This window comes from Giraffa tippelskirchi, chromosome 11 (assembly GCF_054371585.1).
Source record: "Giraffa tippelskirchi isolate mGirTip1 chromosome 11, T2T-mGirTip1v1.2.pri, whole genome shotgun sequence".
Lineage (NCBI taxonomy): Eukaryota > Metazoa > Chordata > Mammalia > Artiodactyla > Giraffidae > Giraffa > Giraffa tippelskirchi.
The window spans coordinates 78832671-78857662 of NC_137285.1; the positions used below are offsets into that span (position 1 = coordinate 78832671).

Sequence of the window (24992 nt, forward strand, 5' to 3'; positions counted from 1 at the left end):
TCACACAACCTTGGATGTCCGTATCGGGGCTTTTTCGTCGGATTGTATTGACAATGTAGGCTCCTTTCTGTTTCCGTACCCCCTTTGCAATTCTTTGTTCGGTGCGAAAATGCATTGGCATTTTGGGAGGAATAGCATGGAAGCTGTGGATTGCCATGTGGGGCTGTGACATGATTTTCCCAATAGGAATTCTTTCAAGCCCTGAGCACAGCTTCTCTTTCCAGTGATTGGTGTGGGCTTGATCTTCCTCCTTCCATCTCTCGCCGTTTTGTGAGAACAGGTCCATCCTTCCCTTCTGGGGTAGATGGACTCGTGGGTATCACTTCAGTGAATGGCATTGTCAGTGGGGGTGATAATTCCCTTCTCATTGGAAGACTTTGCTGTGAGTATTAGAAATGCAAGTGACTTCTCTTCCCCTTCCTCCCTGTCCATGTCTCAGAGCCACCGGGAAACAGAGGCCTCATCCACGGTCACACAGGCCTGAGGGGGTGCAACTAGACTGTTGTTTCTTCAGGCCCTCAGTGCTGGACATCATCCGGGATACTCTGTGTGTGTCTTCCTCCGTCTGGTGTCCCTTCAGACCTTTCCCTAGTTTTCACAGGCTTGTTGTGTTGGCGTTCTTTGTCTGTTTGGAGACACATCCTTGATAAGCTTTGTGTTTCCACTCATTCGTCTCGCGATGTATGACCTGTCTTTTGCTTTTGTCATGAGGTCTTTCCCACAGTAGATATCTTTGATTTTGCAAAGTCCACTGTATTCTCTGGCGTTTTTTTTGTGGACTGCCTTTTAGTTTTGTGTGTGAAGACTCAAAGCACGTGTCCGGTTTCTGCTCATTGTTCTTCTAGATTTGTGACAAGTTTTCATGGAAAGTTTGTCTAGGGATAACTGGAAGTGAACTCGGTGTAAGGTGTCAAGTCTCCATCTCCATTCATGTCATCCCCTGCAGTTTCCAATTCCCTGTTCCTGAGTGGTTTTGGAGACCTTGTGGGAAGGTTGGTTGCATTGGAGTTTGCATTTCCACCTTGATTCGATTCACACTGTTCTGCCCTCAGGGACACTGTCAAGGGGGAGTGAGGAGCAGCCTGCACTTCCAGCAGTGACCACACGGTGGGGCGAGTGCTGCTCTCCCCTCTGGGAGCCCCAGGCCACAGGCATCCCAGTGAGGAGCCAGCTCTGTGCTCAGCTGAAAGGAGTTAGTTAGTCTCTCAGGAGCCTCTGAGCCCTTGCCTTTGGATCACCCAGGGTGGGCATTTACTGGGACAGAAAAAATTGCCCTGAATTCCATGGACGGAAGAGCCTGGCTGTGTAGAGTTCGTGAGTTGCCGTGAATCAGACACAACTGAGGACACAAAAATTCAATAGATTAAAACACTTTTTGGGGGTGGGGGGGAGTGAAAGAGGGTGATGTGGGTTTTTTTGTCTTATATAATAGCCAAGGGAAATCTAGTTTAAACCTAAATTCACATAGATGGGAAAGGTATATCTCTCCGTCACCCTATTTAAAAAAAAAAAACCTACTACACTTTTCTGAAAGTTTATTTAGTAGCTTCCTTGAGCAGTTTACTGTGGAGCATTTTTTTTTTCTGTGACATTGGCCTCATTAAAAAGTACGGTTTGCCTTTACTGGATAATTTTGTTCATTGGTTTCTTAGGGAACCTTGGTAATATTTGAGTTTCCTGGGGAGTATGGTCACATGACCTGGCCCTGGCCAATCGGTGCGTTCCACCTCCCTGGCCACTGTGATTGGCTCCGGGCTGGGGCAGTGCCCAATCGGGGCCCAGGGCCGGGCCTCCCGTTGGAAGCCAGGGGAAGACGAGCTCTCGTCCTGCTGGGGTAGGGGAAGGGGTGGGGCCGGGGCAGGTCAGGCTCCAGCAGTGGGAGGGGCTTGAGGTCCGCCTGCGGCAGTTGGTGACGTTCCTGCTCCCCTCAGGGCAGAGCCGCCGGCCTGAGAATGAGGGCGCTGCTGAGCCCAGGGCCTGGGATGGCCCGTTGCTGCTGTGGTCCCAGAGCTCCACCCGAGACCTGAGGGAAGCCGTCTGCCCGTGAGTCCTCTCCCACTTTTCTGTCAGCTTGTTTGAAGCATGCTGGGTTTTCTGCCCAGCTGGCTAAGGGGAGTCCCTGGAAATGCAAGGGTGTGGGTTTTGGCAGACTTCAGGGAAGACATGCCAGATGAGCCTGGGAGACTCCAGGTTAATCTGGATTCAGGAGATATCTCTTCGGGCCAGCTAGTAATTGTAGGATAAGCCTAATGAGCCTTCAGAGGATGAAGAGAGTAACGTGCCAAGGTAGCAATCGATGTCCTCATTCGAGAGGATGAAGCTGGTGCTCAGAGAAGGGGGGAACTTGGCCACAGCAAGGAGGTGTGCACCCAGACAGGACCCCCCAGATCCGGCCATTGGAGCTCAGGGAGGCCACTGGTGTGGCTTGTCCCTGTGGCAGGGGCCGAGGCAGGCAGCCCACCCTGATTCCTGCGGGGGCCTGACTTGGGAAGTGCCATCTGGTAGCTTTGAGACTCACCAAACCAAATTGCACTGGAGAGAGGAGGGACACCTTCCTTCATCCACCCCCCACCCCCGCCGGATTCCCACATACCCTGACCCCTTTCTCTTGATTTCGGAGCCATTTCCAGAGTCCCGCTCATATGACCTCATTCGAAGTGCACTGTGGACGAGCTGCCATCTGCAGCTGCTACCACAGCAGCCAAGGGCTTTAGCTCCCGACTACCTCCCTTCCTTTGGAACTTGGGGGCCCTCTACTCCCCACTTGCACACCACAGACCTTTGCTGAGGATTGTGGGGACCCTCACTCAGTTTGCAGCACGTTGTAGCCATCCCTGTCCTCCCTTGAAACTCAGATTGTGAGCTCCTTTGGAGCAGCGTGGCCCACCTGGCTGCAACGGAAGACACAGCTGACAGTGAAACAACAGCTTAGATCTGAGAGCCGGAAAGCTCTGTCAAAAGGGACCTCCCTCTTCACACCGTAGAGGCTGTAGGAGCCGCCAGGCTTTCGGAACCAGTGCTGGGGCCAAAATGACTCCACAGCTGTTTTCCTTCCTGGGGAGGGTTCTGGCTCGAGCGGGAATGGCTCAAGTCTCCTAAGGTTCTGAAAGCCCACTGTGTGCAGATTCACGGTACACAGAGAGGAAAAGGTGGAGTCCTACCCTGGAGGTGGTCACAGCTCACGGATGAGCCAGGCAGGCAGGCAGGCAGGGCATGAGAACACCTGAGCTGCCTTCATGAGTGAATGGTGTGGGGGCAGAGGAAGAGAAGCCGGTCTGCTCCCTCGTGTGGTGCCCAGGGCAGGTTGTCCCCAGAGGAAACCCTTACGACGGTGAGGACTATCACTGCTGTTTCCCAAGGGGTTCCGTCGGTGCGTGTCTTCCCCGGAGCGGTCAGGCCGTCTCTCAAGTACACTGGCCATGGGCATTGCCTCTCCTTGGAACTTCCCATGTGTTTCTCTTTTTTATGGAACAGTGATTTTCTAGAGTGGTTCTGGGCCACAAGGATGTTGGGTCATTTTCTAGCCTTCTGTCATGAAGAACGCTTTCCTGGGCATGGGGGTGGTTTGTTGTTCCAGCTCCCTTTCTTGGCTTCTTTTGGGAGCTGGTGCAACAAGAGGAGCTCAGCCTCTGCCTTCTGGCTGAGATGTCACCCTTCAAACAGCAATGCCTGCCTGGAGATAATGATGGCAGTTGCCAAAAGGGCTTCGTTTGGCACATGGTATCTTGAAAGGACGTACACCGTCCTTTCAGCTATCAAAGGCTAGTTCAAATGACATAAAAATGAGAACTCTCCAATGGAGTCTTACAGTAGGTGGAGAGTCCGAAAAACACTCCTTCAGTCATTTCACTGAGAGTCATTGATTGGGGACACCAAGAATATAGGAAGGAATGCAGAAAGAAAAGATGAAATTGTGTTCAGGATCGGGGGGAGGGATGAACAGGGCGTGCTTGCCTTGAATCCAGGCTTTGTTGGGGGGTGGGGCATAAAGATCGAACGGGTCTGAAACTACAAAGTGGTGATGGTAACACAGTATCACCAGAGTTACACAACAGTGATCCCAGATTGCAACAATGATGAAAAAGTTTACTAATCCCAACTTAAAAAACAAAAATACAGGAAACCATACAAAAAATAAAACATCACCAGAAAGGTGGAAAGAAACCAAATGCAAAGCAGTTCAGGGGAAAGGAACTCCATGTCCCCTGGGGGCAGACCGAGTTGCCGGCATCCACGGTGAGCAGACAGGGATGGAGGCTGCAGAGCCGACCGCTCCCCTGGACGTGGTGTTTCCGGCAAGGGCTCTGGGTCTCTGTCCAGAGCGGGGGCTCTTTCTCCCTGCAGGGCTGGGTGAGTGATCGTGGGCATCTGGGTGTTGCGCGGGAGCCAGGGCAGGCTCTCCCTGCCGAGGCGGTGACTCCTCCTCTGCCTCGGGTTCTCTTGCCAAAGCCCGAGCAGGTAGAGGTGCACGTGGAGGTGGAGGTTCTCGCTGAGGGGGTGGGACATCAGTGCCTGGGGCTGGGGGTCCTGCAGGCACGGAGATCCGATCTGCCCGGTGTGCTGGCCAGTACCCAGCTGGCCTGGTGTCTCTGCGAGGGCAAGTCTCGCTTCTCCATCTGCCCTCGGTGGATCCCTGGGTCCTGCACCTGGAGCCACCACCTCTTTAGGGACAGGTCTGGGAAGTGGAGCCTGGTTCCAGTTGGAGGCCAGTGCTAGAGTTGGGGGAGAAGCAAAGTTTGCCCACAGGCCAGCCTTGGCATGTGCGTACCCCGGGACAGAAACCTTCCAAGAGGTTCCCAAAGAATACCCAGCGTCAGATGTCTTTTGGGACTGAAGTGTGCAAGATGGGGGGCGGGGGGTGTGAGGCCAGCGCTTGCTGCAGGCCCAGCAGCAGCTTTCGGGGACTCGTCCCTGTGTAGCTCAGCACCCCTCCCCACACACTCCCGTGCACCAGCCCCAGCGTCCTCACCTCTGTGCTCTGGCGTGCTGGGCTCCAGGTCCTCCTGGTGCCTCAGAGGCCGGGGTTCTCTGGACTCTGGGTCGGAGCCGGGTGTGCTGAGCTCCGTGGCAGCCTCAGACTGGGCCGCCGGCTGTATCCTGGGCGGTGTCTCGGCAGCAGGCCTTCCCCACCTCCGCGTCTCCCCCGGTGGGGCTGATGCCTCCGTGGGCACGCTGACCTGGAGCCTGCACTGGGCCTCACGGGCGGGCGGGTGGTGCTCCGACCCCTCCCTCTGGGAGCTGGATGGGGTGTCCCCGTCCTCGGCCTCGTCACGTGGGAAGCTCTGCAACGACAGTGACCGTCAGCCAGCCATGCTGGGAGTTTTCCGAGCTGGGCCTGGCCAGTGGAGCCGCTGCTTCTGCCTGCTCGAACTTCTCTTCCCAGAAGGGTCAGAGACGTGTGTCTGCTCAGATCCCCACCCGGGAGGAAAGAGACCCATCTGAGGGTGTGAGGTCAGCCTGGCGGGCCGGCGCTGCCCACACTCTCCCCATCCCGCCCAGCCTGCTCTCCCCTGGGGTGTGGACACAACTTGTCCACAGGCTTCTGACCCCACATCCGCCTGGGCTTCCTTGAGGGGGACACAGCCCGAGAAACCCGCATCCCCACACACAGGCAAAGGACCCGGTGTTTCCGGGTGGCATGGGAGAGGTGGCCTGGCCCGGCCTGGGGCTCCCCGTGTTACCTTTCTGTTTCTCCGGGCAAAGGGCCAGAGGCCTCTCGGGGGTGTCCTGAGCCAACGTCGACAGGGTGCCCACGCACACTGCCTGTGAGCTCTCCTGAGGCCCCGGCCTCTGGGCAGGGGCAAACAGCAGAACATCTTGGCAGCAAGTGATCTGGCTGGGGGCTCCTCTCCGCTCTGGAGGCCTGGATACCCGGATTGCGGGTTCTGTTGGGTTCTGTTGCCGGCAGGTGACATCATCTCCTGGGGTTCGTGCTGAGGTCCCTTCCCCAAAACTTCCCAAGGGAATCTCTGGGTTTCTGACTGCTCGATCACCCCCCTTAGGCCATGTGCAGGCACAGTGACACCCACACGGCCCAGCCCACAGCCCTGGGGAGGCCTGGGTTCAGCCAGGGCCTGAGCTCCGAGGACCATGCTGCTCTCAGACCAGGCTCCTTCTTCTCATAAGTGGTGTGGCCCTTGACAACCATATGCCCCTCAGGGTTTCCCCAGTCTCTCCATCTGCAGAGTGGGGGTCATTCTCCCATCTGCTTCCTAGGCCTGTCGGCCTACGAGCAGCTCCATGCCTTTCCACCTGGGGCCGATATCACGTGGAGCTCGTGCACTGAGACTTCAGAAAGAAAGATTCCATCCAGGGCTGGCACAGCACAGAATGGGGCAGAACGAGGCCTGGATGCGCCGTGGTACCCAGGAAAAGGCACTCCCCCTCCTGACTGTTTTGAGACCCCGCATCCAAGTTGGAGGACCGAAAGGAAGACTCGAAGGTCTCCCTCTCTTATAGAAAAGAGTAGCCAACTTTCTGGTCCTCTGTTTCCATTGAGATTCTGTTGAAGTGTCCCAGCTCGGCTTCTGCGGGTGGCTGAGCTTCTACTGGCTCCCTGCGTTCTTGTCTTTTCCTCTCCAAACCTTCCGTCCTTTTCCCCCTTCTGGGGTGGAAGGGCGCTGTCATTGCTTCTACCTTCGAGACAGATTGAGGAAAAGTCTGGACCATCGACTCCTTTCCTCTCTTTGGTTCCGTGTCTCTCTCTGGCTGTGTCCCTCTCTTTTCCTTTCTCAATTCCGTCTGTGTCTTCCTCTTTCTCTCTCGTGTGTGGATGGATGGATGGATGCTAGGGATGCACATGTATATGATTAGATGAGGGTTATGTTTTAGGGATAGGTTAGAGGGAGAGAAAGGCTTTAGGTCAGAGTTGGTCATGGGGGAAGGGTCAAGGGTGGTGGTGGTGTTTCTTGGAATCTGAGTGCTGTGCATTCTTCGTCTCTTTCCATATGAACCCCTTCTCAGATACACCACTTGCAAGGAGTCTCTCATGTTCCGTTTCCTATCTTTTGCATTTGTGAATGCTTAGCTTCTCTGTTGTGAAGAGGTTCCATTGGATGGAAACCCAGTGGTGTACTTCGTTTACCTCTTTCCCTTACTTGAAGAGACCCATTTCGACCTCCGCCCAGCAAATGGCAAGGAGACTCTGATGTTAAGGAGCCTTTGACCTACGCTTCTTTCTAGCTATCTCATGACATCAGTCTTTAGGGTGAGGTTTTTCCCCGATATTGAGGTGGTATGAGATCAAAACCAATAGCGTTCTTCAGATGTAGCTGTCTGGTTTTCCCATGGACATTGATTGAAGAGGCTTTCCTGTTCCCATTTGGATATTCTCCCCGTCTGTGTCAGAGATGAGTTGACCATGGATGCTGGGGTTTGTTTCTGGACCCTCAACTTTATTCCATCGATCTGGATCTGTGTGTGTTGTTGTATTCCCAATAGCATACTGTCCTGCTGCTGCTGCTGCTGCGGCTAAGTCACTTCAGTCGTGTCTGACTCTGCATGACCCCATGGCCTGCAGCCTACCAGGCTCCTCCGTCCAGGACATTTTCCAGGCAAGAGTACTGGAGTGGGTCGCCATTGCCTTCTCCGATACTCTCCTGAGGATCCTAGTTTGGTCGTCTAATTTCCTTTCACACAACCTTGGATGTCCGTATCGGGGCTTTTTCGTCGGATTGTATTGACAATGTAGGCTCCTTTCTGTTTCCGTACCCCCTTTGCAATTCTTTGTTCGGTGCGAAAATGCATTGGCATTTTGGGAGGAATAGCATGGAAGCTGTGGATTGCCATGTGGGGCTGTGACATGATTTTCCCAATAGGAATTCTTTCAAGCCCTGAGCACAGCTTCTCTTTCCAGTGATTGGTGTGGGCTTGATCTTCCTCCTTCCATCTCTCGCCGTTGTATGAGAACAGGTCCATCCTTCCCTTCTGGGGTAGATGGACTCGTGGGTATCACTTCAGTGAATGGCATTGGCAGTGGGGGTGATAATTCCCTTCTCATTGGAAGACTTTGCTGTGAGTATTAGAAATGCAAGTGACTTCTCTTCCCCTTCCTCCCTGTCCATGTCTCAGAGCCACCGGGAAACAGAGGCCTCATCCACGGTCACACAGGCCTGAGGGGGTGCAACTAGACTGTTGTTTCTTCAGGCCCTCAGTGCTGGACATCATCCGGGATACTCTGTGTGTGTTCCTCCGTCTGGTGTCCCTTCAGACCTTTCCCTAGTTTTCACAGGCTTGTTGTGTTGGCGTTCTTTGTCTGTTTGGAGACACATCCTTGATAAGCTTTGTGTTTCCACTCATTCGTCTCGCGATGTATGACCTGTCTTTTGCTTTTGTCATGAGGTCTTTCCCACAGTAGATATCTTTGATTTTGCAAAGTCCACTGTATTCTCTGGGTTTTTTTTTGTGGACTGCCTTTTAGTTTTGTGTGTGAAGACTCAAAGCACGTGTCCGGTTTCTGCTCATTGTTCTTCTAGATTTGTGACAAGTTTTCATGGAAAGTTTGTCTAGGGATAACTGGAAGTGAACTCGGTGTAAGGTGTCAAGTCTCCATCTCCATTCATGTCATCCCCTGCAGTTTCCAATTCCCTGTTCCTGAGTGGTTTTGGAGACCTTGTGGGAAGGTTGGTTGCATTGGAGTTTGCATTTCCACCTTGATTCGATTCACACTGTTCTGCCCTCAGGGACACAGTCAAGGGGGAGTGAGGAGCAGCCTGCACTTCCAGCAGTGACCACACGGTGGGGCGAGTGCTGCTCTCCCCTCTGGGAGCCCCAGGCCACAGGCATCCCAGTGAGGAGCCAGCTCTGTGCTCAGCTGAAAGGAGTTAGTTAGTCTCTCAGGAGCCTCTGAGCCCTTGCCTTTGGATCACCCAGGGTGGGCATTTACTGGGACAGAAAAAATTGCCCTGAATTCCATGGACGGAAGAGCCTGGCTGTGTAGAGTTCGTGAGTTGCCGTGAATCACACACAACTGAGGACACAAAAATTCAATAGATTAAAACACTTTTTGGGGGTGGGGGGGAGTGAAAGAGGGTGATGTGGGTTTTTTTGTCTTATATAACAGCCAAGGGAAATCTAGTTTAAACCTAAATTCACATAGATGGGAAAGGTATATCTCTCCGTCACCCTATTAAAAAAAAAAAAAAAAACTACTACACTTTTCTGAAAGTTTATTTGGTAGCTTCCTTGAGCAGTTTATTGTGGAGCATTTTTTTTTTTTTCTGTGACATTGGCCTCATTAAAAAGTACGGTTTGCCTTTACTGGATAATTTTGTTCATTGGTTTCTTAGGGAACCTTGGTAATATTTGAGTTTCCTGGGGAGTATGGTCACATGACCTGGCCCTGGCCAATCGGTGCGTTCCACCTCCCTGGCCACTGTGATTGGCTCCGGGCTGGGGCAGTGCCCAATCGGGGCCCAGGGCCGGGCCTCCCGTTGGAAGCCAGGGGAAGACGAGCTCTCGTCCTGCTGGGGTAGGGGAAGGGGTGGGGCCGGGGCAGGTCAGGCTCCAGCAGTGGGAGGGGCTTGAGGTCCGCCTGCGGCAGTTGGTGACGTTCCTGCTCCCCTCAGGGCAGAGCCGCCGGCCTGAGAATGAGGGCGCTGCTGAGCCCAGGGGCTGGGATGGCCCGTTGCTGCTGTGGTCCCAGAGCTCCACCCGAGACCTGAGGGAAGCCGTCTGCCCGTGAGTCCTCTCCCACTTGTCTGTCAGCTTGTTTGAAGCATGCTGGGTTTTCTGCCCAGCTGGCTAAGGGGAGTCCCTGGAAATGCAAGGGTGTGGGTTTTGGCAGACTTCAGGGAAGACATGCCAGATGAGCCTGGGAGACTCCAGGTTAATCTGGATTCAGGAGATATCTCTTCGGGCCAGCTAGTAATTGTAGGATAAGCCTAATGAGCCTTCAGAGGATGAAGAGAGTAACGTGCCAAGGTAGCAATCGATGTCCTCATTCGAGAGGATGAAGCTGGTGCTCAGAGAAGGGGGGAACTTGGCCACAGCAAGGAGGTGTGCACCCAGACAGGACCCCCCAGATCCGGCCATTGGAGCTCAGGGAGGCCACTGGTGTGGCTTGTCCCTGTGGCAGGGGCCGAGGCAGGCAGCCCACCCTGATTCCTGCGGGGGCCTGACTTGGGAAGTGCCATCTGGTAGCTTTGAGACTCACCAAACCAAATTGCACTGGAGAGAGGAGGGACACCTTCCTTCATCCACCCCCCACCCCCGCCGGATTCCCACATACCCTGACCCCTTTCTCTTGATTTCGGAGCCATTTCCAGAGTCCCGCTCATATGACCTCATTCGAAGTGCACTGTGGACGAGCTGCCATCTGCAGCTGCTACCACAGCAGCCAAGGGCTTTAGCTCCCGACTACCTCCCTTCCTTTGGAACTTGGGGGCCCTCTACTCCCCACTTGCACACCACAGACCTTTGCTGAGGATTGTGGGGACCCTCACTCAGTTTGCAGCACGTTGTAGCCATCCCTGTCCTCCCTTGAAACTCAGATTGTGAGCTCCTTTGGAGCAGCGTGGCCCACCTGGCTGCAACGGAAGACACAGCTGACAGTGAAACAACAGCTTAGATCTGAGAGCCGGAAAGCTCTGTCAAAAGGGACCTCCCTCTTCACACCGTAGAGGCTGTAGGAGCCGCCAGGCTTTCGGAACCAGTGCTGGGGCCAAAATGACTCCACAGCTGTTTTCCTTCCTGGGGAGGGTTCTGGCTCGAGCGGGAATGGCTCAAGTCTCCTAAGGTTCTGAAAGCCCACTGTGTGCAGATTCACGGTACACAGAGAGGAAAAGGTGGAGTCCTACCCTGGAGGTGGTCACAGCTCACGGATGAGCCAGGCAGGCAGGCAGGCAGGGCATGAGAACACCTGAGCTGCCTTCATGAGTGAATGGTGTGGGGGCAGAGGAAGAGAAGCCGGTCTGCTCCCTCGTGTGGTGCCCAGGGCAGGTTGTCCCCAGAGGAAACCCTTACGACGGTGAGGACTATCACTGCTGTTTCCCAAGGGGTTCCGTCGGTGCGTGTCTTCCCCGGAGCGGTCAGGCCGTCTCTCAAGTACACTGGCCATGGGCATTGCCTCTCCTTGGAACTTCCCATGTGTTTCTCTTTTTTATGGAACAGTGATTTTCTAGAGTGGTTCTGGGCCACAAGGATGTTGGGTCATTTTCTAGCCTTCTGTCATGAAGAACGCTTTCCTGGGCATGGGGGTGGTTTGTTGTTCCAGCTCCCTTTCTTGGCTTCTTTTGGGAGCTGGTGCAACAAGAGGAGCTCAGCCTCTGCCTTCTGGCTGAGATGTCACCCTTCAAACAGCAATGCCTGCCTGGAGATAATGATGGCAGTTGCCAAAAGGGCTTCGTTTGGCACATGGTATCTTGAAAGGACGTACACCGTCCTTTCAGCTATCAAAGGCTAGTTCAAATGACATAAAAATGAGAACTCTCCAATGGAGTCTTACAGTAGGTGGAGAGTCCGAAAAACACTCCTTCAGTCATTTCACTGAGAGTCATTGATTGGGGACACCAAGAATATAGGAAGGAATGCAGAAAGAAAAGATGAAATTGTGTTCAGGATCGGGGGAGGGATGAACAGGGCGTGCTTGCCTTGAATCCAGGCTTTGTTGGGGGGTGGGGCATAAAGATCGAACGGGTCTGAAACTACAAAGTGGTGATGGTAACACAGTATCACCAGAGTTAAACAACAGTGATCCCAGATTGCAACAATGATGAAAAAGTTTACTAATCCCAACTTAACCAACAAAAATACAGGAAACCATACAAAAAATAAAACATTACCAGAAAGGTGGAAACAAACCAAATGCAAAGCAGTTCAGGGGAAAGGAACTCCATGTCCCCTGGGGGCAGACCGAGTTGCCGGCATCCACGGTGAGCAGACAGGGATGGAGGCTGCAGAGCCGACCGCTCCCCTGGACGTGGTGTTTCCGGCAAGGGCTCTGGGTCTCCGTCCAGAGCGGGGGCTCTTTCTCCCTGCAGGGCTGGGTGAGTGATCGTGGGCATCTGGGTGTTGCGCGGGAGCCAGGGCAGGCTCTCCCTGCCGAGGCGGTGACTCCTCCTCTGCCTCGGGTTCTCTTGCCAAAGCCCGAGCAGGTAGAGGTGCACGTGGAGGTGGAGGTTCTCGCTGAGGGGGTGGGACATCAGTGCCTGGGGCTGGGGGTCCTGCAGGCACGGAGATCCGATCTGCCCGGTGTGCTGGCCAGTACCCAGCTGGCCTGGTGTCTCTGCGAGGGCAAGTCTCGGTTCTCCATCTGCCCTCGGTGGATCCCTGGGTCCTGCACCTGGAGCCACCACCTCTTTAGGGACAGGTCTGGGAAGTGGAGCCTGGTTCCAGTTGGAGGCCAGTGCTAGAGTTGGGGGAGAAGCAAGGTTTGCCCACAGGCCAGCCTTGGTATGTGCGTACCCCGGGACAGAAACCTTCCAAGAGGTTCCCAAAGAATACCCAGCGTCAGATGTCTTTTGGGACTGAAGTGTGCAAGATGGGGGGCGGGGGGTGTGAGGCCAGCGCTTGCTGCAGGCCCAGCAGCAGCTTTCGGGGACTCGTCCCTGTGTAGCTCAGCACCCCTCCCCACACACTCCCGTGCACCAGCCCCAACGTCCTCACCTCTGTGCTCTGGCGTGCTGGGCTCCAGGTCCTCCTGGTGCCTCAGAGGCCGGGGTTCTCTGGACTCTGGGTCGGAGCCGGGTGTGCTGAGCTCCGTGGCCGCCTCAGACTGGGCCGCCGGCTGTATCCTGGGCGGTGTCTCGGCAGCAGGCCTTCCCCACCTCCGCGTCTCCCCCGGTGGGGCTGATGCCTCCGTGGGCACGCTGACCTGGAGCCTGCACTGGGCCTCACGGGCGGGCGGGTGGTGCTCCGACCCCTCCCTCTGGGAGCTGGATGGGGTGTCCCCGTCCTCGGCCTCATCCCGTGGGAAGCTCTGCAACGACAGTGACCGTCAGCCAGCCATGCTGGGAGTTTTCCGAGCTGGGCCTGGCCAGTGGAGCCGCTGCTTCTGCCTGCTCGAACTTCTCTTCCCAGAAGGGTCAGAGACGTGTGTCTGCTCAGATCCCCACCCGGGAGGAAAGAGACCCATCTGAGGGTGTGAGGTCAGCCTGGCGGGCTGGCGCTGCCCACACTCTCCCCATCCCGCCCAGCCTGCTCTGCCCCGGGGTGTGGACACAACTTGTCCACAGGCTTCTGACCCCACATCCGCCTGGGCTTCCTTGAGGGAGACACACCCCGAGAAACCCGCATCCCCACACACAGGCAAAGGACCCGGTGTTTCCGGGTGGCATGGGAGAGGTGGCCTGGCCCGGCCTGGGGCTCCCCGTGTTACCTTTCTGTTTCTCCGGGCAAAGGGCCAGAGGCCTCTCGGGGGTGTCCTGAGCCAACGTCGACAGGGTGCCCACGCACACTGCCTGTGAGCTCTCCTGAGGCCCCGGCCTCTGGGCAGGGGCAAACAGCAGAACATCTTGGCAGCAAGTGATCTGGCTGGGGGCTCCTCTCCGCTCTGGAGGCCTGGATACCCGGATTGCGGGTTCTGATGGGTTCTGTTGCCGGCAGGTGACATCATCTCCTGGGGTTCGTGCTGAGGTCCCTTCCCCAAAACTTCCCAAGGGAATCTCTGGGTTTCTGACTGCTCGATCACCCCCCTTAGGCCATGTGCAGGCACAGTGACACCCACACGGCCCAGCCCACAGCCCTGGGGAGGCCTGGGTTCAGCCAGGGCCTGAGCTCCGAGGACCATGCTGCTCTCAGACCAGGCTCCTTCTTCTCATAAGTGGTGTGGCCCTTGACAACCATATGCCCCTCAGGGTTTCCCCAGTCTCTCCATCTGCAGAGTGGGGGTCATTCTCCCATCTGCTTCCTAGGCCTGTCGGCCTACGAGCAGCTCCATGCCTTTCCACCTGGGGCCGATATCACGTGGAGCTCGTGCGCTGAGACTTCAGAAAGAAAGATTCCATCCAGGGCTGGCACAGCACAGAATGGGGCAGAACGAGGCCTGGATGCGCCGTGGTACCCAGGAAAAGGCACTCCCCCTCCTGACTGTTTTGAGACCCCGCATCCAAGTTGGAGGACCGAAAGGAAGACTCGAAGGTCTCCCTCTCTTATAGAAAAGAGTAGCCAACTTTCTGGTCCTCTGTTTCCATTGAGATTCTGTTGAAGTGTCCCAGCTCGGCTTCTGCGGGTGGCTGAGCTTCTACTGGCTCCCTGCGTTCTTGTCGTTTCCTCTCCAAACCTTCCGTCCTTTTCCCCCTTCTGGGGTGGAAGGGCGCTGTCATTGCTTCTACCTTCGAGACAGATTGAGGAAAAGTCTGGACCATCGACTCCTTTCCTCTCTTTGGTTCCGTGTCTCTCTCTGGCTGTGTCCCTCTCTTTTCCTTTCTCAATTCCGTCTGTGTCTTCCTCTTTCTCTCTCGTGTGTGGATGGATGGATGGATGCTAGGGATGCACATGTATATGATTAGATGAGGGTTATGTTTTAGGGATAGGTTAGAGGGAGAGAAAGGCTTTAGGTCAGAGTTGGTCATGGGGGAAGGGTCAAGGGTGGTGGTGGTGTTTCTTGGAATCTGAGTGCTGTGCATTCTTCGTCTCTTTCCATATGAACCCCTTCTCAGATACACCACTTGCAAGGAGTCTCTCGTGTTCCGTTTCCTATCTTTTGCATTTGTGAATGCTTAGCTTCTCTGTTGTGAAGAGGTTCCATTGGATGGAAACCCAGTGGTGTACTTCGTTTACCTCTTTCCCTTACTTGAAGAGACCCATTTCGACCTCCGCCCAGCAAATGGCAAGGAGACTCTGATGTTAAGGAGCCTTTGACCTACGCTTCTTTCTAGCTATCTCATGACATCAGTCTTTAGGGTGAGGTTTTTCCCCGATATTGAGGTGGTATGAGATCAAAACCAATAGCGTTCTTCAGATGTAGCTGTCTGGTTTTCCCATGGACATTGATTGAAGAGGCTTTCCTGTTCCCATTTGGATATTCTCCCCGTCTGTGTCAGAGATGAGTTGACCATGGATGCTGGGGTTTGTTTCTGGACCCTCAACTTTATTCCATCGATCTGGATCTGTGTGTGTTGTTGTATTCCCAATAGCATACTGTCCTGCTGCTGCTGCTGCTGCGGCTAAGTCACTTCAGTCGTGTCTGACTCTGCATGACCCCATGGCCTGCAGCCTACCAGGCTCCTCCGTCCAGGACATTTTCCAGGCAAGAGTACTGGAGTGGGTCGCCATTGCCTTCTCCGATACTCTCCTGAGGATCCTAGTTTGGTCGTCTAATTTCCTTTCACACAACCTTGGATGTCCGTATCGGGGCTTTTTCGTCGGATTGTATTGACAATGTAGGCTCCTTTCTGTTTCCGTACCCTCTTTGCAATTCTTTGTTCGGTGCGAAAATGCATTGGCATTTTGGGAGGAATAGCATGGAAGCTGTGGATTGCCATGTGGGGCTGTGACATGATTTTCCCAATAGGAATTCTTTCAAGCCCTGAGCACAGCTTCTCTTTCCAGTGATTGGTGTGGGCTTGATCTTCCTCCTTCCATCTCTCGCCGTTTTGTGAGAACAGGTCCATCCTTCCCTTCTGGGGTAGATGGACTCGTGGGTATCACTTCAGTGAATGGCATTGGCAGTGGGGGTGATAATTCCCTTCTCATTGGAAGACTTTGCTGTGAGTATTAGAAATGCAAGTGACTTCTCTTCCCCTTCCTCCCTGTCCATGTCTCAGAGCCACCGGGAAACAGAGGCCTCATCCACGGTCACACAGGCCTGAGGGGGTGCAACTAGACTGTTGTTTCTTCAGGCCCTCAGTGCTGGACATCATCCGGGATACTCTGTGTGTGTCTTCCTCCGTCTGGTGTCCCTTCAGACCTTTCCCTAGTTTTCACAGGCTTGTTGTGTTGGCGTTCTTTGTCTGTTTGGAGACACATCCTTGATAAGCTTTGTGTTTCCACTCATTCGTCTCGCGATGTATGACCTGTCTTTTGCTTTTGTCATGAGGTCTTTCCCACAGTAGATATCTTTGATTTTGCAAAGTCCACTGTATTCTCTGGCGTTTTTTTTGTGGACTGCCTTTTAGTTTTGTGTGTGAAGACTCAAAGCACGTGTCCGGTTTCTGCTCATTGTTCTTCTAGATTTGTGACAAGTTTTCATGGAAAGTTTGTCTAGGGATAACTGGAAGTGAACTCGGTGTAAGGTGTCAAGTCTCCATCTCCATTCATGTCATCCCCTGCAGTTTCCAATTCCCTGTTCCTGAGTGGTTTTGGAGACCTTGTGGGAAGGTTGGTTGCATTGGAGTTTGCATTTCCACCTTGATTCGATTCACACTGTTCTGCCCTCAGGGACACTGTCAAGGGGGAGTGAGGAGCAGCCTGCACTTCCAGCAGTGACCACACGGTGGGGCGAGTGCTGCTCTCCCCTCTGGGAGCCCCAGGCCACAGGCATCCCAGTGAGGAGCCAGCTCTGTGCTCAGCTGAAAGGAGTTAGTTAGTCTCTCAGGAGCCTCTGAGCCCTTGCCTTTGGATCACCCAGGGTGGGCATTTACTGGGACAGAAAAAATTGCCCTGAATTCCATGGACGGAAGAGCCTGGCTGTGTAGAGTTCGTGAGTTGCCGTGAATCAGACACAACTGAGGACACAAAAATTCAATAGATTAAAACACTTTTTGGGGGTGGGGGGGAGTGAAAGAGGGTGATGTGGGTTTTTTTGTCTTATATAATAGCCAAGGGAAATCTAGTTTAAACCTAAATTCACATAGATGGGAAAGGTATATCTCTCCGTCACCCTATTTAAAAAAAAAAAACCTACTACACTTTTCTGAAAGTTTATTTAGTAGCTTCCTTGAGCAGTTTACTGTGGAGCATTTTTTTTTTCTGTGACATTGGCCTCATTAAAAAGTACGGTTTGCCTTTACTGGATAATTTTGTTCATTGGTTTCTTAGGGAACCTTGGTAATATTTGAGTTTCCTGGGGAGTATGGTCACATGACCTGGCCCTGGCCAATCGGTGCGTTCCACCTCCCTGGCCACTGTGATTGGCTCCGGGCTGGGGCAGTGCCCAATCGGGGCCCAGGGCCGGGCCTCCCGTTGGAAGCCAGGGGAAGACGAGCTCTCGTCCTGCTGGGGTAGGGGAAGGGGTGGGGCCGGGGCAGGTCAGGCTCCAGCAGTGGGAGGGGCTTGAGGTCCGCCTGCGGCAGTTGGTGACGTTCCTGCTCCCCTCAGGGCAGAGCCGCCGGCCTGAGAATGAGGGCGCTGCTGAGCCCAGGGCCTGGGATGGCCCGTTGCTGCTGTGGTCCCAGAGCTCCACCCGAGACCTGAGGGAAGCCGTCTGCCCGTGAGTCCTCTCCCACTTTTCTGTCAGCTTGTTTGAAGCATGCTGGGTTTTCTGCCCAGCTGGCTAAGGGGAGTCCCTGGAAATGCAAGGGTGTGGGTTTTGGCAGACTTCAGGGAAGACATGCCAGATGAGCCTGGGAGACTCCAGGTTAATCTGGATTCAGGAGATATCTCTTCGGGCCAGCTAGTAATTGTAGGATAAGCCTAATGAGCCTTCAGAGGATGAAGAGAGTAACGTGCCAAGGTAGCAATCGATGTCCTCATTCGAGAGGATGAAGCTGGTGCTCAGAGAAGGGGGGAACTTGGCCACAGCAAGGAGGTGTGCACCCAGACAGGACCCCCCAGATCCGGCCATTGGAGCTCAGGGAGGCCACTGGTGTGGCTTGTCCCTGTGGCAGGGGCCGAGGCAGGCAGCCCACCCTGATTCCTGCGGGGGCCTGACTTGGGAAGTGCCATCTGGTAGCTTTGAGACTCACCAAACCAAATTGCACTGGAGAGAGGAGGGACACCTTCCTTCATCCACCCCCCACCCCCGCCGGATTCCCACATACCCTGACCCCTTTCTCTTGATTTCGGAGCCATTTCCAGAGTCCCGCTCATATGACCTCATTCGAAGTGCACTGTGGACGAGCTGCCATCTGCAGCTGCTACCACAGCAGCCAAGGGCTTTAGCTCCCGACTACCTCCCTTCCTTTGGAACTTGGGGGCCCTCTACTCCCCACTTGCACACCACAGACCTTTGCTGAGGATTGTGGGGACCCTCACTCAGTTTGCAGCACGTTGTAGCCATCCCTGTCCTCCCTTGAAACTCAGATTGTGAGCTCCTTTGGAGCAGCGTGGCCCACCTGGCTGCAACGGAAGACACAGCTGACAGTGAAACAACAGCTTAGATCTGAGAGCCGGAAAGCTCTGTCAAAAGGGACCTCCCTCTTCACACCGTAGAGGCTGTAGGAGCCGCCAGGCTTTCGGAACCAGTGCTGGGGCCAAAATGACTCCACAGCTGTTTTCCTTCCTGGGGAGGGTTCTGGCTCGAGCGGGAATGGCTCAAGTCTCCTAAGGTTCTGAAAGCCCACTGTGTGCAGATTCACGGTACACAGAGAGGAAAAGGTGGAGTCCTACCCTGGAGGTGGTCACAGCTCACGGATGAGCCAGGCAGGCAGGCAGGCAGGGCATGAGAACACCTGAGCTGCCTTCATGAGTGAATGGTGTGGGGGCAGAGGAAGAGAAGCCGGTCTGCTCCCTCGTGTGGTGCCCAGGGCAGGTTGTCCCCAGAGGAAACCCTTACGACGGTGAGGACTATCACTGCTGTTTCCCAAGGGGTTCCGTCGGTGCGTGTCTTCCCCGGAGCGGTCAGGCCGTCTCTCAAGTACACTGGCCATGGGCATTGCCTCTCCTTGGAACTTCCCATGTGTTTCTCTTTTTTATGGAACAGTGATTTTCTAGAGTGGTTCTGGGCCACAAGGATGTTGGGTCATTTTCTAGCCTTCTGTCATGAAGAACGCTTTCCTGGGCATGGGGGTGGTTTGTTGTTCCAGCTCCCTTTCTTGGCTTCTTTTGGGAGCTGGTGCAACAAGAGGAGCTCAGCCTCTGCCTTCTGGCTGAGATGTCACCCTTCAAACAGCAATGCCTGCCTGGAGATAATGATGGCAGTTGCCAAAAGGGCTTCGTTTGGCACATGGTATCTTGAAAGGACGTACACCGTCCTTTCAGCTATCAAAGGCTAGTTCAAATGACATAAAAATGAGAACTCTCCAATGGAGTCTTACAATAGGTGGAGAGTCCGAAAAACACTCCTTCAGTCATTTCACTGAGAGTCATTGATTGGGGACACCAAGAATATAGGAAGGAATGCAGAAAGAAAAGATGAAATTGTGTTCAGGATCGGGGGGAGGGATGAACAGGGCGTGCTTGCCTTGAATCCAGGCTTTGTTGGGGGGTGGGGCATAAAGATCGAACGGGTCTGAAACTACAAAGTGGTGATGGTAACACAGTATCACCAGAGTTACACAACAGTGATCCCAGATTGCAACAATGATGAAAAAGTTTACTAATCGCAACTTAAAAAACAAAAATACAGGAAACCATACAAAAAATAAAACATCACCAGAAAGGTGGAAAGAAACCAAATGCAAAGCAGTTCAGGGGAAAGGAACTCCATGTCCCCTGGGGGCAGACCGAGTTGCCGGCATCCACGGTGAGCAGACAGGGATGGAGGCTGCAGAGCCGACCGCTCCCCTGGACGTGGTGTTTCCGGCAAGGGCTCTGGGTCTCTGTCCAGAGCGGGGGCTCTTTCTCCCTGCAGGGCTGGGTGAGTGATCGTGGGCATCTGGGTGTTGCGCGGGAGCCAGGGCAGGCTCTCCCTGCCGAGGCGGTGACTCCTCCTCTGCCTCGGGTTCTCTTGCCAAAGCCCGAGCAGGTAGAGGTGCACGTGGAGGTGGAGGTTCTCGCTGAGGGGGTGGGACATCAGTGCCTGGGGCTGGGGGTCCTGCAGGCACGGAGATCCGATCTGCCCGGTGTGCTGGCCAGTACCCAGCTGGCCTGGTGTCTCTGCGAGGGCAAGTCTCGCTTCTCCATCTGCCCTCGGTGGATCCCTGGGTCCTGCACCTGGAGCCACCACCTCTTTAGGGACAGGTCTGGGAAGTGGAGCCTGGTTCCAGTTGGAGGCCAGTGCTAGAGTTGGGGGAGAAGCAAAGTTTGCCCACAGGCCAGCCTTGGCATGTGCGTACCCCGGGACAGAAACCTTCCAAGAGGTTCCCAAAGAATACCCAGCGTCAGATGTCTTTTGGGACTGAAGTGTGCAAGATGGGGGGCGGGGGGTGTGAGGCCAGCGCTTGCTGCAGGCCCAGCAGCAGCTTTCGGGGACTCGTCCCTGTGTAGCTCAGCACCCCTCCCCACACACTCCCGTGCACCAGCCCCAGCGTCCTCACCTCTGTGCTCTGGCGTGCTGGGCTCCAGGTCCTCCTGGTGCCTCAGAGGCCGGGGTTCTCTGGACTCTGGGTCGGAGCCGGGTGTGCTGAGCTCCGTGGCAGCCTCAGACTGGGCCGCCGGCTGTATCCTGGGCGGTGTCTCGGCAGCAGGCCTTCCCCACCTCCGCGTCTCCCCCGGTGGGGCTGATGCCTCCGTGGGCACGCTGACCTGGAGCCTGCACTGGGCCTCACGGGCGGGCGGGTGGTGCTCCGACCCCTCCCTCTGGGAGCTGGATGGGGTGTCCCCGTCCTCGGCCTCGTCACGTGGGAAGCTCTGCAACGACAGTGACCGTCAGCCAGCCATGCTGGGAGTTTTCCGAGCTGGGCCTGGCCAGTGGAGCCGCTGCTTCTGCCTGCTCGAACTTCTCTTCCCAGAAGGGTCAGAGACGTGTGTCTGCTCAGATCCCCACCCGGGAGGAAAGAGACCCATCTGAGGGTGTGAGGTCAGCCTGGCGGGCCGGCGCTGCCCACACTCTCCCCATCCCGCCCAGCCTGCTCTCCCCTGGGGTGTGGACACAACTTGTCCACAGGCTTCTGACCCCACATCCGCCTGGGCTTCCTTGAGGGGGACACAGCCCGAGAAACCCGCATCCCCACACACAGGCAAAGGACCCGGTGTTTCCGGGTGGCATGGGAGAGGTGGCCTGGCCCGGCCTGGGGCTCCCCGTGTTACCTTTCTGTTTCTCCGGGCAAAGGGCCAGAGGCCTCTCGGGGGTGTCCTGAGCCAACGTCGACAGGGTGCCCACGCACACTGCCTGTGAGCTCTCCTGAGGCCCCGGCCTCTGGGCAGGGGCAAACAGCAGAACATCTTGGCAGCAAGTGATCTGGCTGGGGGCTCCTCTCCGCTCTGGAGGCCTGGATACCCGGATTGCGGGTTCTGTTGGGTTCTGTTGCCGGCAGGTGACATCATCTCCTGGGGTTCGTGCTGAGGTCCCTTCCCCAAAACTTCCCGAGGGAATCTCTGGGTTTCTGACTGCTCGATCACCCCCCTTAGGCCATGTGCAGGCACAGTGACACCCACACGGCCCAGCCCACAGCCCTGGGGAGGCCTGGGTTCAGCCAGGGCCTGAGCTCCGAGGACCATGCTGCTCTCAGACCAGGCTCCTTCTTCTCATAAGTGGTGTGGCCCTTGACAACCATATGCCCCTCAGGGTTTCCCCAGTCTCTCCATCTGCAGAGTGGGGGTCATTCTCCCATCTGCTTCCTAGGCCTGTCGGCCTACGAGCAGCTCCATGCCTTTCCACCTGGGGCCGATATCACGTGGAGCTCGTGCACTGAGACTTCAGAAAGAAAGATTCCATCCAGGGCTGGCACAGCACAGAATGGGGCAGAACGAGGCCTGGATGCGCCGTGGTACCCAGGAAAAGGCACTCCCCCTCCTGACTGTTTTGAGACCCCGCATCCAAGTTGGAGGACCGAAAGGAAGACTCGAAGGTCTCCCTCTCTTATAGAAAAGAGTAGCCAACTTTCTGGTCCTCTGTTTCCATTGAGATTCTGTTGAAGTGTCCCAGCTCGGCTTCTGTGGGTGGCTGAGCTTCTACTGGCTCCCTGCGTTCTTGTCTTTTCCTCTCCAAACCTTCCGTCCTTTTCCCCCTTCTGGGGTGGAAGGGCGCTGTCATTGCTTCTACCTTCGAGACAGATTGAGGAAAAGTCTGGACCATCGACTCCTTTCCTCTCTTTGGTTCCGTGTCTCTCTCTGGCTGTGTCCCTCTCTTTTCCTTTCTCAATTCCGTCTGTGTCTTCCTCTTTCTCTCTCGTGTGTGGATGGATGGATGGATGCTAGGGATGCACATGTATATGATTAGATGAGGGTTATGTTTTAGGGATAGGTTAGAGGGAGAGAAAGGCTTTAGGTCAGAGTTGGTCATGGGGGAAGGGTCAAGGGTGGTGGTGGTGTTTCTTGGAATCTGAGTGCTGTGCATTCTTCGTCTCTTTCCATATGAACCCCTTCTCAGATACACCACTTGCAAGGAGTCTCTCATGTTCCGTTTCCTATCTTTTGCATTTGTGAATGCTTAGCTTCTCTGTTGTGAAGAGGTTCCATTGGATGGAAACCCAGTGGTGTACTTCGTTTACCTCTTTCCCTTACTTGAAGAGACCCATTTCGACCTCCGCCCAGCAAATGGCAAGGAGACTCTGATGTTAAGGAGCCTTTGACCTACGCTTCTTTCTAGCTATCTCATGACATCAGTCTTTAGGGTGAGGTTTTTCCCCGATATTGAGGTGGTATGAGATCAAAACCAATAGCGTTCTTCAGATGTAGCTGTCTGGTTTTCCCATGGACATTGATTGAAGAGGCTTTCCTGTTCCCATTTGGATATTCTCCCCGTCTGTGTCAGAGATGAGTTGACCATGGATGCTGGGGTTTGTTTCTGGACCCTCAACTTTATTCCATCGATCTGGATCTGTGTGTGTTGTTGTATTCCCAATAGCATACTGTCCTGCTGCTGCTGCTGCTGCGGCTAAGTCACTTCAGTCGTGTCTGACTCTGCATGACCCCATGGCCTGCAGCCTACCAGGCTCCTCCGTCCAGGACATTTTCCAGGCAAGAGTACTGGAGTGGGTCGCCATTGCCTTCTCCGATACTCTCCTGAGGATCCTAGTTTGGTCGTCTAATTTCCTTTCACACAACCTTGGATGTCCGTATCGGGGCTTTTTCGTCGGATTGTATTGACAATGTAGGCTCCTTTCTGTTTCCGTACCCCCTTTGCAATTCTTTGTTCGGTGCGAAAATGCATTGGCATTTTGGGAGGAATAGCATGGAAGCTGTGGATTGCCATGTGGGGCTGTGACATGATTTTCCCAATAGGAATTCTTTCAAGCCCTGAGCACAGCTTCTCTTTCCAGTGATTGGTGTGGGCTTGATCTTCCTCCTTCCATCTCTCGCCGTTTTGTGAGAACAGGTCCATCCTTCCCTTCTGGGGTAGATGGACTCGTGGGTATCACTTCAGTGAATGGCATTGTCAGTGGGGGTGATAATTCCCTTCTCATTGGAAGACTTTGCTGTGAGTATTAGAAATGCAAGTGACTTCTCTTCCCCTTCCTCCCTGTCCATGTCTCAGAGCCACCGGGAAACAGAGGCCTCATCCACGGTCACACAGGCCTGAGGGGGTGCAACTAGACTGTTGTTTCTTCAGGCCCTCAGTGCTGGACATCATCCGGGATACTCTGTGTGTGTCTTCCTCCGTCTGGTGTCCCTTCAGACCTTTCCCTAGTTTTCACAGGCTTGTTGTGTTGGCGTTCTTTGTCTGTTTGGAGACACATCCTTGATAAGCTTTGTGTTTCCACTCATTCGTCTCGCGATGTATGACCTGTCTTTTGCTTTTGTCATGAGGTCTTTCCCACAGTAGATATCTTTGATTTTGCAAAGTCCACTGTATTCTCTGGCGTTTTTTTTGTGGACTGCCTTTTAGTTTTGTGTGTGAAGACTCAAAGCACGTGTCCGGTTTCTGCTCATTGTTCTTCTAGATTTGTGACAAGTTTTCATGGAAAGTTTGTCTAGGGATAACTGGAAGTGAACTCGGTGTAAGGTGTCAAGTCTCCATCTCCATTCATGTCATCCCCTGCAGTTTCCAATTCCCTGTTCCTGAGTGGTTTTGGAGACCTTGTGGGAAGGTTGGTTGCATTGGAGTTTGCATTTCCACCTTGATTCGATTCACACTGTTCTGCCCTCAGGGACACTGTCAAGGGGGAGTGAGGAGCAGCCTGCACTTCCAGCAGTGACCACACGGTGGGGCGAGTGCTGCTCTCCCCTCTGGGAGCCCCAGGCCACAGGCATCCCAGTGAGGAGCCAGCTCTGTGCTCAGCTGAAAGGAGTTAGTTAGTCTCTCAGGAGCCTCTGAGCCCTTGCCTTTGGATCACCCAGGGTGGGCATTTACTGGGACAGAAAAAATTGCCCTGAATTCCATGGACGGAAGAGCCTGGCTGTGTAGAGTTCGTGAGTTGCCGTGAATCAGACACAACTGAGGACACAAAAATTCAATAGATTAAAACACTTTTTGGGGGTGGGGGGGAGTGAAAGAGGGTGATGTGGGTTTTTTTGTCTTATATAATAGCCAAGGGAAATCTAGTTTAAACCTAAATTCACATAGATGGGAAAGGTATATCTCTCCGTCACCCTATTTAAAAAAAAAAAACCTACTACACTTTTCTGAAAGTTTATTTAGTAGCTTCCTTGAGCAGTTTACTGTGGAGCATTTTTTTTTTCTGTGACATTGGCCTCATTAAAAAGTACGGTTTGCCTTTACTGGATAATTTTGTTCATTGGTTTCTTAGGGAACCTTGGTAATATTTGAGTTTCCTGGGGAGTATGGTCACATGACCTGGCCCTGGCCAATCGGTGCGTTCCACCTCCCTGGCCACTGTGATTGGCTCCGGGCTGGGGCAGTGCCCAATCGGGGCCCAGGGCCGGGCCTCCCGTTGGAAGCCAGGGGAAGACGAGCTCTCGTCCTGCTGGGGTAGGGGAAGGGGTGGGGCCGGGGCAGGTCAGGCTCCAGCAGTGGGAGGGGCTTGAGGTCCGCCTGCGGCAGTTGGTGACGTTCCTGCTCCCCTCAGGGCAGAGCCGCCGGCCTGAGAATGAGGGCGCTGCTGAGCCCAGGGCCTGGGATGGCCCGTTGCTGCTGTGGTCCCAGAGCTCCACCCGAGACCTGAGGGAAGCCGTCTGCCCGTGAGTCCTCTCCCACTTTTCTGTCAGCTTGTTTGAAGCATGCTGGGTTTTCT

The 24992-nt window shown here is 54.5% G+C and overlaps 2 protein-coding genes and 1 long non-coding RNA gene across 3 annotated transcripts in view; 1 reads left to right on the forward strand and 2 right to left on the reverse strand.

Moving 5' to 3' along the window:
* LOC145527777 (uncharacterized) overlaps nucleotides 1-24992 on the forward strand; it is a 170297-nt gene that overhangs the window by 128020 nt on the left and 17285 nt on the right. The window contains exons 18-21 of the long non-coding RNA XR_014069858.1: nucleotides 1932-2043; nucleotides 9567-9678; nucleotides 17197-17308; nucleotides 24828-24939. This is a non-coding gene — a long non-coding RNA (uncharacterized LOC145527777). The remainder of the gene's footprint in view (nucleotides 1-1931; nucleotides 2044-9566; nucleotides 9679-17196; nucleotides 17309-24827; nucleotides 24940-24992) is intronic.
* Nucleotides 4066-5858, reverse strand: LOC145527740 (uncharacterized). The gene is made up of 3 exons (XM_081545807.1): nucleotides 5682-5858; nucleotides 4970-5282; nucleotides 4066-4712 (listed from the first exon to the last, which is right to left on the reverse strand). The coding sequence occupies exons 1-3, from the start codon at nucleotides 5814-5816 to the stop codon at nucleotides 4090-4092; spliced, it is 1071 nt and encodes a 356-aa protein (XP_081401933.1). The 5' UTR covers nucleotides 5817-5858; the 3' UTR covers nucleotides 4066-4089.
* LOC145527755 (uncharacterized) lies at nucleotides 17547-21116 on the reverse strand. Its single transcript, XM_081545824.1, has 3 exons — nucleotides 20947-21116; nucleotides 20235-20547; nucleotides 17547-19977 (listed from the first exon to the last, which is right to left on the reverse strand). Exons 1-3 carry the CDS (start codon nucleotides 21079-21081, stop codon nucleotides 19355-19357), a joined length of 1071 nt encoding a protein of 356 aa, XP_081401950.1. The 5' UTR covers nucleotides 21082-21116; the 3' UTR covers nucleotides 17547-19354.

What these genes read in the sequence shown, in the direction of transcription:
- LOC145527755 (XM_081545824.1), bottom strand. Translation starts at nt 21,081, where the DNA reads ATGTTCTGCTGTTTGCCCCTGCCCAGAGGCCGGGGCCTCAGGAGAGCT. An exon ending in TTGCCCGGAGAAACAGAAAG is followed by an intron (nt 20,548 to 20,946) that starts GTAACACGGGGA and finishes CTGTCGTTGCAG; the next exon opens with AGCTTCCCACGTGACGAGGC. An exon ending in CAGCACGCCAGAGCACAGAG is followed by an intron (nt 19,978 to 20,234) that starts GTGAGGACGCTG and finishes CCCCAACTCTAG; the next exon opens with CACTGGCCTCCAACTGGAAC.
- LOC145527740 (XM_081545807.1), bottom strand. Translation starts at nt 5,816, where the DNA reads ATGTTCTGCTGTTTGCCCCTGCCCAGAGGCCGGGGCCTCAGGAGAGCT. An exon ending in TTGCCCGGAGAAACAGAAAG is followed by an intron (nt 5,283 to 5,681) that starts GTAACACGGGGA and finishes CTGTCGTTGCAG; the next exon opens with AGCTTCCCACGTGACGAGGC. An exon ending in CAGCACGCCAGAGCACAGAG is followed by an intron (nt 4,713 to 4,969) that starts GTGAGGACGCTG and finishes CCCCAACTCTAG; the next exon opens with CACTGGCCTCCAACTGGAAC.